The sequence below is a fragment of the Triticum urartu genome, chromosome 4, assembly GCF_003073215.2.
Source record: "Triticum urartu cultivar G1812 chromosome 4, Tu2.1, whole genome shotgun sequence".
Lineage (NCBI taxonomy): Eukaryota > Viridiplantae > Streptophyta > Magnoliopsida > Poales > Poaceae > Triticum > Triticum urartu.
In genome coordinates this window covers 14,329,703-14,349,572 of record NC_053025.1, presented here as the reverse complement: position 1 = coordinate 14,349,572, position 19,870 = coordinate 14,329,703, and the positions used below count along the sequence as shown (strand labels likewise).

The 19,870-nt window shown below is 43.9% G+C and overlaps 2 protein-coding genes across 3 annotated transcripts; both read left to right on the top strand.

Moving 5' to 3' along the window:
* Positions 1-6,111: 6,111 nt before the first annotated feature.
* Positions 6,112-14,421, top strand: LOC125553415 (protein argonaute 12-like). Of its 2 annotated transcripts, XM_048717200.1 has the most exons (22): positions 6,112-6,781; positions 8,562-8,761; positions 8,834-8,980; positions 9,095-9,228; positions 9,650-9,762; positions 9,866-9,972; positions 10,081-10,213; positions 10,359-10,475; positions 10,634-10,741; positions 10,825-10,896; positions 11,256-11,378; positions 11,467-11,644; positions 11,728-11,849; positions 11,927-12,064; positions 12,714-12,856; positions 12,939-13,004; positions 13,090-13,153; positions 13,286-13,421; positions 13,506-13,579; positions 13,696-13,790; positions 13,887-13,918; positions 14,064-14,421. In XM_048717200.1, the coding sequence occupies exons 1-22, from the start codon at positions 6,185-6,187 to the stop codon at positions 14,240-14,242; spliced, it is 3,078 nt and encodes a 1,025-aa protein (XP_048573157.1). In that variant the 5' UTR covers positions 6,112-6,184; the 3' UTR covers positions 14,243-14,421. The 2 variants fall into 2 exon arrangements, with proteins under 2 accessions (XP_048573157.1, XP_048573156.1); XM_048717199.1 differs by having other exon boundaries at positions 8,562-8,980.
* A 3,367-nt stretch (positions 14,422-17,788) lies between these two features.
* On the top strand, positions 17,789-19,470 carry LOC125554516. The gene is made up of 4 exons (XM_048718048.1): positions 17,789-17,867; positions 18,594-18,918; positions 18,981-19,224; positions 19,384-19,470. The coding sequence occupies exons 1-4, from the start codon at positions 17,789-17,791 to the stop codon at positions 19,468-19,470; spliced, it is 735 nt and encodes a 244-aa protein (XP_048574005.1).
* The last annotated feature ends 400 nt before the right edge of the window (positions 19,471-19,870 follow it).

Sequence of the window (19,870 nt, the reverse complement as noted above, 5' to 3'; positions counted from 1 at the left end):
TGAAGCCACAAACACAGCTCGCTGGCAATTGATCACAAGTCGTTAATGGACATATACGACCAGGGAGTTGTGCTATGCTTACCTTACATGAGCGCCATGCAAGGCAGGCTAGAGCCAAAATTATATTTGGTCAAATGATGGTCAACACCATCTCATATCATCATGCCTACATTTTCTCGATATATTTTATTACCAACTAATAGTACTTCTTTCGTCCGAAAAAACTTGTCCCAAGCTTGTCCCTCAAATGGACGTATCTAACACTAACTTAATGCTAGATATATCTGTTTGAGGGACAAACTTTTTTGAACGGAGAGAGTACTATATAAGAGGTGTTGTCTATGGCAGCAATTCAAATTTTAGAGTATCTCGCATGATTCTCATTCCGATGACCGGCAAAACACCACATACGGTTTTTTTGCCGCGTTAGCGTAGGCGAAGTCCCACATAAACCTAGCCATGGAAACAGAATCATTATGAGCAAAATGCCTTGTACAGCTGCTAGCTCCAGCACATGGTGCATGTGGGTTGTGTTGTCGTTGTGGATGGGAAAGAGAGTGGGCTTAGGGCATATCCAACGGTAAACCCTCCAAGGCTAACACTCAAGTATCATCATTTTCTCATCAAAATGTAACATCTTCAATATAAGTAGATGTCCAACATTATATTTGACTTGGAAATATACAAATTTTAATAAACATACTAATCGATCACCACGACGGCAGAGTCTTGAAAAACACCTCGTTGGACACATCAGAGCGGGCAAACTCTGTGTCGGTAGGAGCGACTGGGGCCTGAGAGGAGACTGGTGTGAGAGTGACGATCTTGGCTTTCTCATTGGCATAGAAGTGTGTGTGACTATTTCTCATCCTACCCACCTTCTTCTATTGGGCAGCCCGATCAAGAAAATCAGTGATTCAACTAATATGCCACGTCAGTCGACTGAGACTTACATAACAAAGTCTTAATCGACTGAGATGTAGATGCATCCTTATTTAATTTTATTTCACCTCGACGCCTCGTCAAAATTGTTTAGTCGACATGACCAACCTAAGGTCAGTACTTGCATTTCTACAACTCATTCATTTCAGAGAGGGCACGTGAAAAGTAAGTACTGACAGGATAATTTGTGTGTCGCATAAAGCACGTCCAATGGAGAGTTGGCCTGCGTCGCCAACGTCGCACTCGCGTGCTTCGCCGAGAATTCCCTCACCGACGAGGTTACCTCATGCTTCGGGGAAATATCTAGTACTCCCATCCTTGAGGTGCTCCCATGCTCCAATCCTTGAGGTACTAGTATATATTGCACTCTGTCTGGCCTCGAATACGTAGGTATTTTGTGCATGCAGGTGATGATTGTGTGTCGATTCTATCGGGAACCACCGATGTTAACGTCACCAACACCACCTGCGGGCCTGGTCATACAAACAAGGGTTTTTATCATTTTTGCCATTAGTTGTGTCCTACTACTCAGTTTTGCCATTAGAAGTTACAACTACTCAAAAATGCCATTGATCCATGAGATATTTGCTCAAAAATGCCATTGTTCCGTTAGATGTTTCCTCAAAAATGCCATTAGACATCGTTATTTTCACATCAAACTCATTGACCATGTTATATGACAAAAATAAGCCTAGACCCACATGTCAGTTCTCTCTATCTCACAATGATAAGTGTGGCCCCACTTGTCAGGAGTAACCAAGCGAATAATTTTATAGGAAAATAAGAACGTCGTTGGGATCAAGTGGGCCCCACACTTTATTGTAGTAAGATAGAAGGAGAGCTGGCATGCTGGTTCATAGGTATTTATGTCATTATAACATGGCAAAAAAGATTTGAGATCACAATAATGGTGCCCAGTGGCATATTTGAACATGTGTCTAACAAAGCGATGGCATTTTCGAGCAGTTGAAATTCCTAGTGGCAAAACTGAGTAGTGGGACACAACCGATGGCATAAATGATAAAAACCCTACAAACAAACATACGTACATACATACCACACCCATGCGTATATTGTACTCCCTCCATCCCATAATGTAATACGTTTTTTGTGTCAATGATGTTGTTTATATTAGTTTTCTACTCTTTGATTTTGGCTTTGTTGCTAGTTCAGAGTGTCATTGAATTCAGATTGTACTGTAAGTGTTTGACGGCACTATATTGACTTGTGTCATATATTGCATATGCTTGACAACTCATCATCAAACTTGTGACATATATTTAGAAGTCCGCTCCAGTAGCTACCTTGTGAATTTGTTGTTGACATTGATGACATTTAGTCCTTGTTTATCTGTTGTCCCCAGCCAGGGACTTTGCAATGAAAGGAGTTGTTTTTCTGCTGGAGCGATATGCTGAAGACGCCTATCTTGGTGGACTTGCAGTTCTGTTGGAGTTTTCAGCTGGAGCGACATGCTGAAGATGCCTATCTTGGTGACATGCCGAAGGATCTCGATTGTGCCGAGTGTCATTGAAGACGTGAAGTTGCAGTTCTGAACATGGTCTTCCTAGTGCGGAGTGCTGGATGTAGGCCTATCTGTTTTGCCAATGAGCCTCTCTCTCTGGTGAGATGGATCTCGATGAGTGCTGGATATGGGCCTACTACGTTTGCTTGTTGGGACGAACTTCTGTACATTCTTTCTTCTTTTTTGCTAGACATATGCTGGCTGTGTAAATTTGTAGGGAAGTTCCTCTGGTTCGTATGGAATGGGTTAAGCTTCATGAATGTAACTTTGGAATGAACAAGCCAGCTTCATTTTAATAAATTTGTTCTGCCATTGTGCATGCGTTCTTCCCAACGTGTTATGCTGCCGAAATTTCTAGCGAAGATTTCCCCGACTTGTCAAAATCTAGGCCCTTTTTTGTCAACATTTCAAACCATGGGGTGGTTTTCTGCAATAACTAGACCCTTTCTTGTGAAGATCTCAAACTCTAGGGGTGCTCCCAGGAAGGCAAAAAAGTACGGCGGAAAAGGATCAGGATCGCCGGAGTCGGAATTGGAGGCTCGTGTCGTCTGTTTGTCCCTCCTGTTGTTTAGAAAGAATAATTTTCCTAGAATTCGTTTATGATATTTGCTATGTAGGACAGCAGAGGGTGTATTTTTCGGATGAAAAAGTGATAGCAAATGCTCCTATAATCTTTTCCATGCCCTTGATACATTGCTCCAAAAACACTCAACCACACCCCCACAATCGTATCTGTCGAAACCTTAAAGTTATTCTTGGTACCACAATGATTTTTGCTAGTAGCGTTGATTACATCTCATGGATAATGCTAGTTGGTTTATTCAGTGGAAGATCATATGTTAATGATGGGACTGGAGATGAGTCAACTTTAATTAGAAGGCGTCCCAAAAATTCGGAGTTTTTAGATCTTGATGCAAAAATTGATAAAAATGGGATTGGAGAGGTCAAAACTTTAGATACCAACGAACTCTGGAAAGATAGGTATTTATGGAGTTGGAATCAGGGTCTGCGGGGCCACCAGGTGGGGACAACCCACCTGGGCATGCCAGGAGGGGGGGCGCCCTGGTGGGTTGTGCCCACCCAGGTGCCCCCCTCCGGTGGTTCTTGGCTTCAGAAATTCTTGTTTATTGTATAAAAATTCCTTGCAAAATTCCGTTCCATTCCGAGAACTAGTTTTGCACAAAAACAACACCATGGTAGTTCTACTGAAAATAGCGTCAGTACGGGGTCAGTTTCATTCAAATCATGCAAATTAGAGTCCAATACAAGAGAAAAAAACGTTAAAAAAGTAGATACGTTGGAGACGTATCAATGCAGGACTAGACAAAGGAAGTTAAAATAAGTTATGATGAACGGTTAAGATTGACTCACTAAAACAATTCCCTCCCAACTCCCACCACCTCCCCTATTAATAAAACAGTGGGAGTTGGAGTATCAAGTCCCATGACTATTCCCTTATGAATTCCCAATCCCTCCAACCAAACAATAGATTTAAAGTCTCGTACCCCTTCAATTCCCATTCCCTAGCTCTAATTACCCCCAACCAAACACGCTGGTAGGGAATGGATCCAGTCTTCCCGTCACCTCTACTGGCAGATGAAGCACCGCCGTCTCGAGGCGGAACCTGGGCAGGAGCACTTTTGCTCTCCTGTGGAGCGATTCCGCCGGTGATACTTCCCTCCGAGAGGGGGGAATCAAAGCCTTCGTCATCACCAACGATTCACTCATCGTGGGAGGACCCATCTCCATCAACATATTCATCGGCACCATGTCATCTCAAACCCCGGTTCATCTCTTGTATTCAATATTTGTCTCAAAACCTCATATTGGTACTCGTGGGTTGCTAGTAGCGTTGATTACATCTCGTAGATAATGCTAGTTGGTTTATTCAGTGAAAGATCATATGTTCAGCTAGTTAATCATATATTATTCTCCTCTGATCATGAACGTGAATATGATTTGTGACTAGTTCTGTTTGTTCTTGAGGACATGAGAGAAGTCTTGTTATAATTAATCATGTGAAGTCGGTATTCGTTCGATATTATGATATGTCCAAATGTATCAGCTGGCTACATGCGTGTACAAATATATTATAGGAAATTTCCCTTGTATATGATCTAATTATATCACAACAATAAACCACTGGCCAAAATAAGTGATGTCTAGACGCGTCCAACTGTATTTATGTGCAAATATAATTTATAGGATGGTCTATAAGCATTTGGAGGGTATCAAAAAATAAAAACCCATTGGCCAACACATTTTCGCTGGCTAGATTGTGTAAGGGTAAATTATAGGATGATTTATATGTAATGTAATAAAGATGTCACAAAAGTGAATTATTGTCCAACAAATAACTACTGGCTAGACATGCTCAATGAAATTATGGGGGACGTGTGCCTCAGATGATGCAACACTCTTAGCGGGAAGCAATCATCAGAGCCTACCAGAAATTTTTGGGTGGGCGAGAGATGCAGAAGATAATTGGGAGGGACCGGCCAGGTGTGGCGGGGGGGGACGAAGGGAATGGTGCAAACCATGTGAGGCATTTTGAAATCGTGGCACACGTGTGGCACGGGGCATGAGTGGGCAAAAATCAGACTTGAGTGAGAGAGGGGACCAAGTGTTTTGAGATTTTCCTTTTCGTGATACACATCAAAAAGTAGACAAAACCTTTCTTTTACACATGTGTCTAGACCCACTAGGCAGCAAATATAGTTGGCTAGACACATGCAAAGATAAAAATATAAGATGGACACTATATGATCCGAGAGTATCACAAGACTGGTCAGCCAGTATTTGCTCGGTAGACGCGTGTAAGTATAAACCATTGGACTATCGAGTGGTCGCAAAGGATGAACCAACCTTTAGCCAGCCGTCAGCTGAATACGTCCAAATGTATTGGTTGGCCAGAAGCGTGTAAAAATAAATCATGAAATGAATTGTATGTGATCTGAAGGTAGCATATAACTAAACAACTAGCCAGCAAATATGTGTTGACCAAACGAGCATCCAAAAAATATTTGCTGACGGGCATGAACATAAATTATAGGATGATCTATATACGACCTAAATGGTATCACAAGATTAAAACCCCGCTACCCATTAAATGTGCACCCTATATATATGCATCAAAATGTAATGGCTAAACACGTGCGGAATGATCGATCGGCAATTTTCAACCCAGCAATGAATGGTTTATATGTGATCTAAAGATATCGCAAAAGTGAAGTATTGGACAGCGAATATTTACGGTTAGACGCGTTTAAATTAAATTTCTCCCTTGTATCTATATTAATTGTCGATGATTTAATAAAAGGGAGTATTATATATTATATTCTTTAATGGGATTAAATTATTGTAGGCTGGAAATGTGGTGCATGCATACTCTGGCTAGACCAAACATGAGCCGCCCATTGCTCTTCACGCACGCATCACTAAGCTTTCCGGCCCCCATACGGCGCCAACGCGTGCGAACGTCTTACCCGTGAAGTATCACTGACCTGTGGGGCCGAGCGGTCCCCTGGTTCACATGTCAGTGAGCGATATAGGATGTTTAGGCGTCGAAGTCCATGTGACTCGGCACGTTCATCCGCGAAACTGACACTGTATATATTCCCCGCCTCCTCCGCTTCCAACCTCATCGGCCGGTGTGGTGGTTTTCTTCTTGGTTCGCGGCTTTGGTTTCGTGCTGCCAGTTCTCTTAGTGTCGTGCCCACGATGTCCACGGGCGGTAGAGGTGGAGGCGGCCGGCGCGGCGGCCGCGGCGGCGACCAGGGCGCGGGAGGACGCGGTCGAGGCCGGGGAAGAGGCGGCGAGCAGCAGGATGCCCACCGTGGCCGCGGAGGCGGTCGGGGCCAGAGCGGCGGCGCCGACGCCGGGGTCCAGCGCGGTGGCCATCGCGACGCCGGGCGAGGCCACTTGGGCGCTCACCGAGGCGGGCCAGGCCGAGGCGGCGTGGAGGCGGGGGCGGTGGAGCGTCCCGGGGGCGCGGGGCGCGGCCGGCCGCCGGCGACGGCGACGGCGATGGTACCGGCGGAGGTGGAGGCACTAAGTGGGGAGATGGGGAGGAGATTGGCTGTGTCGGAGGCGGTCCAGGGGTCTTCGTCCTCGGCCCCGGCGGCGGCCGCCACGGGAGCCCAGGAGTCGCAGACGCAGATGGCCGTGGTCGTGCCGCCTCGGAATCTGCCTCCGGCGTCGAGCAAGTCGACGGAGTTCCCTGCGCGGCCGGGGTACGGGACGGCCGGCAAGAGGTGCCGGGTGCGCGCCAACCATCTCCTCGTGCAGGTCGCCGACAAAGAGATCTACCACTACGATGTACGTAATGTGTCTCTGCTTTCGCTCACGTGGTACTCTTCTTTTGGAAAGGAAAGACCTCTCTCTAAAATAGGCTAGGTTTTGAGCTTTCAAGGGGATTGGCTAGATTTGTGACTGAAAATCCAATTTGGGTGAGTCGATTCGCTGTGAGCCGTCGGATGCAAGATGGATGACCAGATCAGCTGCTTCAACCTCCGACACGGTTCATTGTTCATCTTCTTCAACCTCGAACCACGGATCTAGCACCGGGCTAACCGCCCGTGGCCGGCAGCGCTTCCGGGCCAGCCTCTCTGCCCCGCCCTCCCCCAACCGCCGCCGCCGTGTTGCCGCCGCCCCCCGGCCATCCCTCTAACCGCGGCCATGAACCATTTTTTCCGGCGAACCTACACACCCCACCCCCAACATGCCTAAGATAGATAGTGGGGCCGCCTGCCACTCTAAGATAGACCCAACGGGCTTCTCCAGTGAGCCGAGGACTGCATCTTCCTTCTCTCCGGCGGACGAGACTTGCCTGCTCCCCCAGCGTGCTCCCATCCGTGCTCCCGCATACGTGGCATGATTTAATTGGAGCAAAATAAGGCCCGGCCCCACCCCCTTAAAATCAGGGGGGGAGATGATTAGATTAGAAAAAAAAGGAGAAAAGGACAGCCGTAGGATGGAGTGGGAGCACGGATGGGAGCATGGCGAGGGAGCAGGCAAGCCGGATCCCTCTCCGGCGGCTTCTTCCTTCCTTCCTTCCAAAATTGACTGACCCAAAAACTATTTTCCGGTGACTTACAAGTAGATATTGTGAGCTTTAAAACCCTTGGAACATGGCTATCATTGGCAATGCATTAATCCCTAATAGCTTGTAGAGGACTAGGAGTTTATGTTCATTTCACATCCACCTTAATTTGCAGTAAATTTGATTAGCATGCTGGACTAATTTTGCAAATCAAGGTCAGTTTAAGGTCACTTGGAAGTGGTTTTGCCACATACATCGATCACCCAATTTTGTAGTGCAGGCATGAGTTTTGAGTTCCTGTTTCAGAAATATTTCGGCCATTGCGGAAATCACTAATTTAGTTATTTCGGTTTTCATTTCAGCGAAGTGACCAAAATTTCAACTTGAATTAACTAAGATCCAAGCAAATATTTTAAAATTTTAAAGAAATAATTTGAATTTCTATGTACTACCAAAATTGCTGAAATATTTTGACCGAAAGGCAATTATTTCAGTATGTACTGAAATGAATGAAATTTCTGAAATTACACTGAAAGTGAGAACCATAATTACAGCCTAGACATCAGCAGGATTCACTTTGGCAGAGATTTATGAAAACCTGGTGGTTCCAGTGGTTACCAAAACATTTACGGTTTAATCAAATAAAATGTGGTGAAAACTGAATCAGGGCCCAACTTAATTCATTTATTTATCAAATTTCATAAAAAAGGTTGAATTAAGTCTAACGAAATTTCGGCACATTGGCCTAATCTGATATGCAAATTTGGTAGGGAAAATACGATTTACCTGTTCTCATTCTTATGTTGTTTATTACAATTTTTTGAGTTGCCTACATTGAATATATTTTTCTCAAAACACACCTAAGGGTGTGTCATCTGTACTCTGTCGAATAGTTGATCATATATGTCAAATCAATTATCAATTTACATAGTTTTGTTTCTCAGTATTGGGCATTCAGTTGTTGTTAAATGCTTTGAAAGATGTTATTATAATCTTTCTTTTATCTCATGACGCCGGTTGATTTGAATAGCAATTGCTATATTCTTATTGATATAGGTATCAATCAGTCCTGAATCAATGGCTCGTGAGAGGAACAGATCTATAATCAATGAACTTGTTAGATTGCATAAACAACATTTGGATGGGAGATTGCCTGTTTATGATGGAAGAAAGGGAATGTTTACTGCAGCTCCACTGCCATTTAAAACCAAAGAATTTATTGTCAAAGTATCAAATACCGAGAGAGGATACCAGGGGTATGATGTTTTCCATTTTTATTATGTAGTTGTAATTTATGTATCACTTGTGTTAATCCTTCTCTTTTTCAGGGAAAAGGAGTATAAGGTCACCATAAAGGAAGTTGCAAAACTAAATCTATACAATCTTCAGCAATTCTTGGCTGGTAGGCAGAGAGAACTGCCGCAGGACACTATCCAGGCTCTTGATATCGCTCTGAGGGAAACCCCCACTGCAAAGTAATGTGTCCAGAGATATTTGATTCATATAGAACAGCACATGTTTATTGGCAGAGCGTGTCTTCCTATTGCTTGAGCATACATGGATTTATTTTGCTTGCTAATTTTTGACAGGTATACACCCATCTCAAGATCATTTTTCTCAAAATCATTTGGACATTGTGGTGACATTGGCAGCGGGGTGGAATGCTGGCGAGGGTATTATCAGAGCCTGCGCCCTACACAGATGGGATTGTCACTGAATATTGGTATAGTAACATACTGGTTTCTACCTATAATATAACTTACTGCACAAGATGTTGTTCTTCTCTTCATGACAGAAGTGTGTACTCCCTCCGTTCACTAATGTACGACCTATTAGCTATTTCAATATTGACTACATGATACTAAAATGAGTGAACATGCGTACTAAAATGTGCCTAGATACATACAAATCAAGAAAAAGCAAAAATGTCTTATATTAATGAACGGAGGGAGGCGCACCCATCTCTTATCAACTAACCATATCATTGCAAGATCTATCTTTGCTTGTGAAACCGAAAGTACACATTCCACAGTTTTCATATTAATTTAAGTGCTTTTTCAAACTTCATCGTCAGTATGAAGCTCTGGAGTTCATTATTTAAAATCCTTTGTCTGTTTGATGAATTTTATATTTTCCTCATGCAGATATTTCTGCAACAGCATTTTACAAAGCTCAACCAGTAATGGATTTTGCACTGGAATATCTTAACATCCGGGGTGATGCTCCAAGGCGTTTGTTTGACCAGGATCGCCTGAAAGTATGTACCATGACACAGCTTTATTTGCATCCTTTGTCATTCTTTACTGTACCAAAATATAATGGTTGAAGTTGATCCTGTTTTGTCCTTTTCTGCTTTGTAGCTAAAGAAAGCCCTCAAGGGAGTCCGAGTTGTGGCAACGCATCGACCTGATATATCCATTCGTTACAAAATTACTGGGATAACCTCAGCTCCGCTAAATGAATTGACGTATTTCTTACCTCTTTTTTAAATTTACTCATCGTTTTCTTTAGTTGCATCGCATTTCATTTATTATATCATGCCATACTCTTACATAATTTTGTTCGCCTTTTACAGATTTGACCTAGATGGGACAAGGGTATCAGTTGTCCAGTACTTTAAACGCCAATATGATTACTCTTTGAAATATATACAGTGGCCATGCCTTCAAGCTGGCAGTGATAGCAGGCCAACATATTTGCCTATGGAGGTTTCCTTTTTCTTTGAATCCTGATCTATCTGATTGCTTAAAACCAATTAATAGGGCGGATACATATGCATAATTATATATGTAAACTTCTTCAGGTTTTGTCTGATGCACCCATATGTAATTAGAATTATCCTTTTGTATGCAGGTTTGCAACATACTTGGAGGACAACGCTATTCGAGAAAGCTAAATGAGCGTCAAGTCACAAACATATTGAGGTTGGCATGTGAGCGGCCAGATAAAAGGGAGGGTAGTATCGTGGAGGTGAATTATCTATTTATTTGTATGTTAAGTGGGGGTGAATTTGTTAGTTGCTCACATTTGACCTCTTTGTTGTTTACATTTAGATATACAGTTTTTGTTCTTGTCTTGTGCTTTTTTATTATGTTATTTTAAAATTGATATACATTTTATATTATCAGGTTATTAATAGAAGCAACTATGGCATTGATGATAATGCAAAAGAATTTGGAATTAAGGTGATGAACCAACTAGCATTGGTCGATGCTCGTGTGCTGCCTCCTCCAAGGGTACATGTTTTTTATTTATACTAAATAATCTCATTAAAACTTTGAGCGCAGTGTCTCCTCATGAAATTGTTCTGTTCTTTTAGCTTAAATACCATCAGTCTGGACGAGAACAAATATGCAATCCGTCGGTAGGACAGTGGAACATGAATAACAAGGTATTTTGAGCTATTTATCTTTTTTTAATCATCTTCTTAAATACTTCAGTTGCACTAATTTGCAACTAATTCTGTTTTCACAAGCAATATAATTGCTACTGGCAGTTTGTGGCTTTGTGCAATGACAATGTTATGTGGCCTCTTAAGGCATATGTACTTATTAGTTGATACTTAGTCAGGGTAACACATCTCCCTCTAGAGACCATCTCTTTTTCTTCTTGTTTTTGCTGACAATTGTAATTATCTTCATGGAGAAATCATTAAAAAAAACGTTTTGTGTTGGTCATGGTAATGTTTCAACATATTTGGTGGTATGATATTTTTATATTCTGGGTTAAAATATGAACTTGCATTTTCAGAGAATGATAAATGGAGGGTCCATCAGGCACTGGGCCTGTGTTTCATTTGGCTCTCGGTTGCAATGGAATGATGTTAGCGTGTTCTGCAACTATTTGGTTGGCACGTGCAATAACATGGGCATGGTAAAAAAACTTTCACAACTCAGAATACAATGCTGTTTATAATATAATGTATGGGTGATCTGACTATATTTTTCTTCTTTTGATGTAGCAAGTAAGTGAGACACCGTGTGTGGACATTGTTCAGGCACGCCAGGGTAACTTAGAAGCTGTAAAAAATATATATAGACAATCTGCCCAAGTACTTGCTCAGCAAGGTTTGGAAGGACAAAACCTTGAGTTACTATTTGTAGTATTACCTGATGGACCTAATGCAAGTGATTGTTATGGTAAGCACATCAAATGGCTTTTCAGGGTGATGGGAGTTTTTTTTTTTTTTGCTGTGCTGTAGTAACCTTTCGTGCATATACAGGAAGAGTAAAGCGGCTTTGTGAAATTGAGCTTGGTTTAATAACTCAGTGCTGTTTACCTAAGCATGTTCAGAGAGCTGGCACACAGTATCTACAAAATATGGCCCTTAAGATCAATGTTAAGGTAGGATAAACTGTGCAAGTGCATGCATTGTGGCTCTAATTCGGAGGTCAATCATTCCACTGACAATGTTAACTTAGGTTGGTGGTCGGAACACCGTACTGGAAAATGCATTGCTTCGGAGGATACCTCTGTTGACAGATAAGCCTACAATTATATTTGGAGCAGATGTGACCCACCCATCTCCTGGGGAGGATATGTCTCCATCTATTGCAGCGGTTAGTGTCCAGTCAATCTTCATACTTTCTCTTATAGCATCGTTGTTTAGATCATTTTGCTTGAGTCCTAGTGTTCTGAGGATTAATGTTTTTTCATCATTGAAGTGCATGTACTAGAAAATTTAGCAAATGTACTCTTTTCAATTGATGTATATCTGTTCATTCATGCATGAGCTATTGTAGAAACTCTTTTCATGTTGATACTGTTGTGGGTGCATGTTCTCATTGTATATAATCAGTAGTTTGTGAGTGTCCGACTGAACCTCAATAAAGATTACGTTTGTTACAACTGGATTTGTCCAAAACGAAGTGGTATGGGGCTCCTTTCATTTTAACTTGTACACTTTTGGGTTTGAGAAAGGCTGTGAGAATAAAATAAGCTTCTTTTGCTGTTGGGAATATGAGTTCATACTGGGAACAAATGAGATAGTTTACCTCAAAGTTGTGGAATGACATAGATAGAATTTATATATCTAAAATGACATATTGTACCAGAATTTTTTTTTCTAGGAATGAACACCATGTCAACATTTACTTCTTTTCTCAAAGCCATGCACTGTATCTTACTAGATTGTATAACTAGATCATGTCATATTTGTTCTTGCAATGTTGTTCCAGTTTCTGCAAAGTAACGTTAAAGCTTTCACAGGTTGTTGCGTCGATGGATTGGCCTGAAGTGTCTAAGTACACATGCTTGGTGTCTTCACAAGGTCATAGGGAAGAAATCATAGCTGACCTTTTCACAGAAGTGAAAGATCCACAGAAGGGGGTTATATATGGTGGAATGATAAGGTAACGTTGGATATGCCAGTGTCTGTTACTGTTGTTCTTTTCCTAATATAATATTCGTTGTGTATAAATGTGTGTGTTGCAGAGAGTTGCTTTTGTCCTTCTATAAAGCAAACAAGTCTTGCAAACCTGGAAGGATAATATTTTATCGGTTAGTGAAGGAAATTATTTGTGCTCTGGTTTCTGAATCAACGCCTTTGTTGTCTGTACTGAGAGCTTATTTGCTTTCCTTGCAGAGATGGTGTTAGTGAAGGCCAATTTAGCCAGGTCTTGCTTTATGAAATGGATGCAATATACAGGGTATTCTTTTTGCCTCCTTTATTTCTCTCTGTTTCTATATTGTATTTGATTTTATTTAGTTGGTTGCAGAGAATAATAACATAGACCTTTGAAATTGTATTTGATTTTATCTTGTTGTTTGCTCTCTCCTAGGCTTGTTCTAGCTTAGAGAACGGTTACCTTCCTCAAGTTACATTTGTTGTGGTGCAAAAGCGGCATCACACACGGCTTTTCCCGGAAGATCATCGTTCAGGGGCCATGGCAGATCGAAGCGGAAACATCCTGCCTGGTAAACTAAATTTGCTAAGCAAGTAATTATCTTGACACATACCATTTGGTTGAGTTTTTTACTCACTAAAAATGTTGTTGTCAGGAACCGTTGTTGATACAAAGATATGCCATCCCAGTGAATTTGATTTTTACCTCTGTAGTCACGCCGGCATTCAGGTAACAGCTGCCCATCCTTACTGGCGCCAGATTCTTATTTTCTCCTCTGATGCATACAACAGTTTAGTACCCTTTCACATTGGAGTAATGTAATGGCAACTGCTTGTGCCTATCAGGGAACGAGCCGTCCAACTCATTACCATGTCCTCTATGATGACAATAATTTCACCGCTGATGCCTTGCAAACGCTGACTTACAATCTGTGCTACACGTAAGCAGTTTTCGGTAGTTTTTGCTGCAATCCTTTGCTAAAAGTATCATTCCCTCTTGCTGATGCGCCGACCTAACTATTCTGCTTGTCTCACAGTTACGCACGGTGCACACGGTCCGTCTCGATCGGTACGTATTGATGTGTAATTTTGCATTGTCTGATATCTACCTTTTGCCTGAGTGACCGATGCCGCTCCCAATTAGCCATGTATCTCATTTTCCTTAACAGACAATTGGCAGCTGATTTTCTGTTCCATTTGTTGCAAATTAACAGTTCCTCCAGCATACTACGCGCACTTGGCGGCTTTCCGGGCGCGGCACTACCTGGATGACAATCACTCTGATCATGGATCATCTTCTGTGGGCGGCACCCGAATGAATGATCACTCTGTCCCGGTAAAGCCACTGCCCAAAGTTAAGGAGAGTGTCAGGCAGTTCATGTTCTACTGCTGAAGACTGATTTCGCATTTTCTGGACAATAGTGGACGGTTTTGCACCTGTGGAACTTGCAAATGTTATAGGCCAAAACGCTTACTATGATGTCTTGTTTGGAAATTTCTGTGATGTGATATAATGTTGAAAATTAAATGCTTTTTCTAACAATCATGGTCCCCGCCTGAGTGCATTACTCAAATTGCCAATCTAGTTTTTTTTTCCTCTTTTCGAAAGGGAGGTTAAAACCTCCGGTGATGCAGATTCTTGTTGATTATTCTGTACAGTACAAAACAAAGAGAACTATGGGTAAACCATTACAAGGTACTAGTAGCTGCCCGCGTGTTGCAACGGGGCATCCATATCTTTAGTAGTTTAAAAATAATTGTGTCAAGCATATACTCTCTCCGTCCCAAAATGCAAGATCATTTTTTATATTATGATAGTGTCAAAAATGATCTTATATTTTGGAACGAAGGGGGTACTTTGTAGATCCTTTTTGTAACCATCTTGATCTAATAGATTTTTTCTTAAGACATCCAAATCTTGCAAATGAAGCACCCGCATCAATATAATTTTCCAGAAGTTTGTAAAATAAGAATCATACACATAGAAAATAACATGTTTATTTTTTGAATGGATTTGCAAATTCTCATCTAAATGATAATTAGGAAAGTCCCTTCTGACTCCTACTCTACTTTTTTTGCGAATAACTCCTAGACTATTTGATTAGACAAACAAAAAGATCAAGAAAAAAATCCCCACAAATCTGCATGTAAAATCCAATGGTTTAGGAGTTAGATGAGACATAACTATTTCTCATGAGAGTTAGACACACCCGTTTGCAATCAATTAACACAAACACTAGAAAGGTTATTTCGGATGCCACTATATGAACATGCAGATCTAAATATCAAAATATTCCATGGCAATGCTATGTACTTATTCCATGGCAATGCTATGTACTTTTCTCTCTAATCTATATTTTGCACTATCACAACATGCCTCATTAGCGAACCAACTTGTGGTTACATGATTAGGAGGACAGCGATATCTTCAGTCCATCGGGGTTGAAATCCTGGTGCTCGCATTATCCTGAATTTATTTCAGGATTTTCGACTATGCGTGTTCAGTGGGAGGAGACATTTCCGTCGACTACAAGGTGCGGAGGTGCTCGTAGGAGTATGGTGTGCATGTGTGTTCATATGGGTGAGTGTACGCACGTATATACGAGTGCCTGCGTCTGTATCGTATTTAAAAAAACATGGCTCATTATAAACAAACCCAAATGATAACGCCCACACGTGTGGCACGAAGCAATTCCGCCCATATATTTTTTGATGGCAACTTTAGCTACAAGAGGATGACAACTTTGGTTGTGAAGCATGACAACTTTCTGTTTGGATGGCAATTTTTCAATTTTTCTAAGATTTTTTTATGACAATTTTAGTGTAAAAAACATGTGGAGGGTGTTACTACACGCCACACATGTGGCGGTTATCCGCGTCCAACACCCCTCTGAGGCGTCGGGAGAGACCTGCCATGAGGGAGTTGCTGCCTTGCTTATGTTTTTTTTAGGGGTAATCGCAACTTTATTAACTTAAAAGTGGTCTGGGACCTCGTCCGCTACAACATGTAAAATGCAATCAGGGGGAAAATTAGGGAAATAATCTGAAGTCTTGTTGCTAACACCCTCCTTAGCTAAACCATGCGCCGCTCTATTCGCCTCGCGACGTACCCAAGTGACTTTGAACTCCTGCCTTGTCCGCAGCAGCTCCTTCGTCTCCTCGACCAGTTGACCCATAATCGAGAGGTTCTTATCTTCCCCATTTAGCATGGTCACCACCTCCTGGCAGTCTAACTCGACGTGAAGACGCTGGATGTTCATACTCAGCGCCAGTTGCACTACACTTCTCGTTGCTAGCATCTCAGCAAGTTGGGGGTTAACAGTACCCGGGAAGAAAACCGAAGCTCCTCCTCGATAAGCACCATGGTGATCCCGCAGGACCACGCCGCCCCCACCTCCATCCTGCATCTTGGTTGCTGCTCCGTCTGCGTTGGCTTTAACCCAGCCCATCTCCGGTGGCCTCCACCTCTCCAAACTCCTTGGCTCTCTGATAATTTGCTCCCTCGAGTGAACCGACCGCCACTCCTTGATGTGTTCGTGAACTCTCTCTGCCAGTTCCCTTGCATCCCGGATTCGCCTGCCATCTCTCGTTTCATTCCGCGCGCACCACAAGCCGTACAGGGAGTGGATCATTGTCTCTCGTTCCTCCATCCCCGCATTAGCAAGCCACACCTTGAACCAGGCAGCAAGAACTTGCAGCGATCCATCCAGTGCTGGCGGCAGGACCACGGGCTCGGCCTTCTCCTCACAAAGCGACCTCCAGAATAACACCGAGTGGGGACACGTCCAAAATCTGTGGTATTTTGTTTCTTCCCGTCCGCACGCACAGCAGAACACCCCAGGTTTGATCCTACGCCGGTGCAGTTCGGTTCCAACAGCGAGACCATTTTTTAACAGACGCCACGCATGAATTTTTGCCTTAGCAGGTGCGTTGGTCTCCCACAAAGCAAGCCATGCCTTGTGCTCCTTACTAGGCATCGAGGAACTCGGCTGTCCGGCCCCCGTGCCTTTGAGCTGCATGCAGAGGTGATACGCAGATCTGACAGTAAACTGTCCGTTGCTAGTATAGTTCCATGCAAGATAGTCTTGCCTGCCTTGACCACCCACCAATATTTGCTTATGTTGGGGGGCGCAACCGTACGGCAGTTTGAATAAAGCACAGATTCCCTTAATTAACACGTAATGTGATTTTCCCTCAAAAGAAAAACACGTAACGTGATGAGTAATCACAACAAATATTTTGCCTAGCAATGGCGACTGTGTGTTTTGGGATGGAAACAAATGATTTCTCCTTGGTGAAGATTTCCTTGCATGGGCACATGAAAAGTTAGGCATCTACTCTGTTAAATCAGCGTACCGGGTTCTAGTGAATCAAAAAGAGCACTTAGCTCTAGATGAAGGGCAGGTTACCGGCATTTCAGTGAATCAACAACAGATGTGGAACGCAATGTGGAAGCTCAAAGTCACCCCAAAAGTGAGGGTGTTCTGGTGGCGGGTGATGAGGGGCATCTTACCTGATGAATGCACCTCAAAACACCGCCACATAAGACAGGTCAGCACTTGCAAAATTTATCTAGCCATGGATGAGGACATGGAACATGCACTACTGCATTGTTCGCATGCACGGAGGTTTTGGAAGGAAACAAGACTGTTATTTCATGTTGATCTACCTCGGCTCCATCCTCTGACTTGGACGAAAGACATTCTATGTGATCTCCGTTTCTCTGACAAGGAATGGGCGATCTTCATCACGGTGATGTGGGCAATTTGGACGTCTCGAAACCGATTAACGCATGACAAGGAGGGGTGGAATCCAACCTATTCTGTCAGACGGATTAGAGAAGACCTAGCCATCTTGGAGTTACCCAGGCAGTAGGAAATCACGTTACCCGGCTTCGGTTGGGAGCCTCCTGACGATCCTCATATCAAGATCAATACAGATGCTGCAGTTCACCTTGATGATGGCAATGCAGGAGCGGGAGGTGTTGCCCGCTCGTCCTCAGGCTTCAAGGGTGCATGGTGCAAGCCGATATCGGGTGTTACGGATCCTCTCATCGCGAAGGTTCTAGTGCTGAAGGAAGGAGTCCTTCTTGCTACACTTCGAGGCTTCACGCATGTGATCATGGAGACTGACTATCTAGAGGCAGTTCACCTCTGGAACTCTCGCTATACCAGCCGGTCGGTGATAGCACCTATTTTGTTTGAAATTGGAGAGCTAGCCCTTAGTTTTACTTCTTTTCGTATTCAGCATGTAATGAGAACAGCTAATGGTCCTTCACACCTGTGTGCTAAGCATGCATTTATGCTTAACGTGACCGAGAGCTGACTCGATACCACTCCTGGCTTCCTGATCAGCAACCTTCTGGCTGACCGTTCTGCGAACGCTTTTGTTGAATAAAAACTCTCTAAAGTTCCCCGCAGAAAAATGATTTCTCCTTTTAAAATTAGTTGACCCTCAAACAAATTATCTAACGAAATCTTAAAAATACGCACGATCTCAGGAAGGAAATTAACAACTGGCCGTGATTGCCGCATGCAGGCACCCCGAACTTCTCGAGCACGTCGATCCATCACGTACGTGGAGGCGCTTGCGTGCATATACGTACGGAGAGAGAAGCGGCCGAGCACGCACGGGTACGCAGATTTCACAGAAAACCTAGCAGCGCGCGTCGTAGTTGTAGAGCTAGGTCACCAGTCACCACCGGCCGCCGGCCGCCGGCCGCCGCCGATCGAAATGACGGGCAGGACCGCCGCCACCCCCACGTACGCTGAGCATGAAGCTCCTCGTGGACACCAAGGCGCGCCGCGTGCTCTTCGCGGAGGCCGGCAAGGACGTGGTGGACTTCCTCTTCTCCCTCCTCGCGCTGCCCATCGGCACGGCCGTCAAGCTGATCGGCGCCAAGTCCATGGTGGGGAGCGCCGGCGACCTCTACCGCAGCGTGGAGAAGCTTGACGGAACCTACGTCCAGCCCGGCGCGGCCAAGGACGCGATCCTCCGCCCCGTCATGGCCCGCTCGCCGGCCAACAGCGCCCTCCTCGGCCTGCCGACTCCCTCCAACAGATTCTTCAGGTGCTCCTCCTTCAGCGGTTGCCGCGACACGTGACGGACGTGAGCGGCACCAAGTGCCCCAGATGTTCCTGTGCGATGACGATCCAAATCCAGTACGCGCCGCCTGCCGGTGCCATTGCGCAGAACGCGGCCACCGCGGTGGCGGCAGCAGATGGGTTCGTGCGGGGCGTCGTGACGTACACGGTGATGGACAGCCTCGCGGTGTCGCCCATGTCCGCCATCTCCAGCATCGCGCTGCTCAACACCTTCGCGGTCAGGGATCTCACCGCGCTCCAGGAGAAGATCGTGCACATCGGATACAAGGAGGTGAGTGGCCGAGCCATAGATCTACTGCATGCATCTTCATTATAACCCCCTAGTACTTATTTCAAAGAAGGAACAATCCTGGCATGTTTCAATTTCACGATTTTGGTGGGTGGGTCTGTCAAGTGTCAACTGGCTGAATTTACCACCATGGATTTGCAGGGTTTGGAGATATTGAAGGCCTCGCTGCAGTCCAAGACTGTTCTCACCGACGTCTTCCTTGGAAAGAAGTCCCCAAGCCACGACTGAGATCCGGCGGCGTGAACGGTTTGATTGAGATACGAACGTGAACAAACTATAGCAGATAGTTGGATCAATCCATTATCCATCTACATGTCCATTTCAACCAGGCCCATCTTAAAAAAAAATTGATGCATTGCAAGTCCGTGCCACCCATGCTTGAGCTGTACGATGCATGCCACAGACGATACAAGCATCGATTAGGGTTTTTTGCCGCTTTGTGCGAGGTTCAAGTGCCCGACAATTATTTCTATATCTTTCAATGTGTACCCGTCCGTTTGCTGTTGTTGCTTGCGAATGCATCATTTGTGGTGATGTTTCTTGATTAGCTTGCATGCTCTTAAAAATCGTGCAGGAATCTCTCTCTTACTGTTTAGCTGCACGTCAGTCGTCTGAATTTTAAATTCGG

Coding starts and splice junctions, on each gene's coding strand:
- LOC125553415 (XM_048717199.1), top strand. CDS start 6,185: ATGTCCACGGGCGGTAGAGGTGGAGGCGGCCGGCGCGGCGGCCGCGGC. Junction 9,229..9,649: donor GGGATTGTCACTGAATATTG/GTATAGTAACAT, acceptor TTCCTCATGCAG/ATATTTCTGCAACAGCATTT. Junction 9,763..9,865: donor TTGACCAGGATCGCCTGAAA/GTATGTACCATG, acceptor TCTGCTTTGTAG/CTAAAGAAAGCCCTCAAGGG.
- LOC125554516 (XM_048718048.1), top strand. CDS start 17,789: ATGCTGCAGTTCACCTTGATGATGGCAATGCAGGAGCGGGAGGTGTTG. Junction 18,919..18,980: donor CCCTCCAACAGATTCTTCAG/GTGCTCCTCCTT, acceptor CAAGTGCCCCAG/ATGTTCCTGTGCGATGACGA. Junction 19,225..19,383: donor TGCACATCGGATACAAGGAG/GTGAGTGGCCGA, acceptor ATGGATTTGCAG/GGTTTGGAGATATTGAAGGC.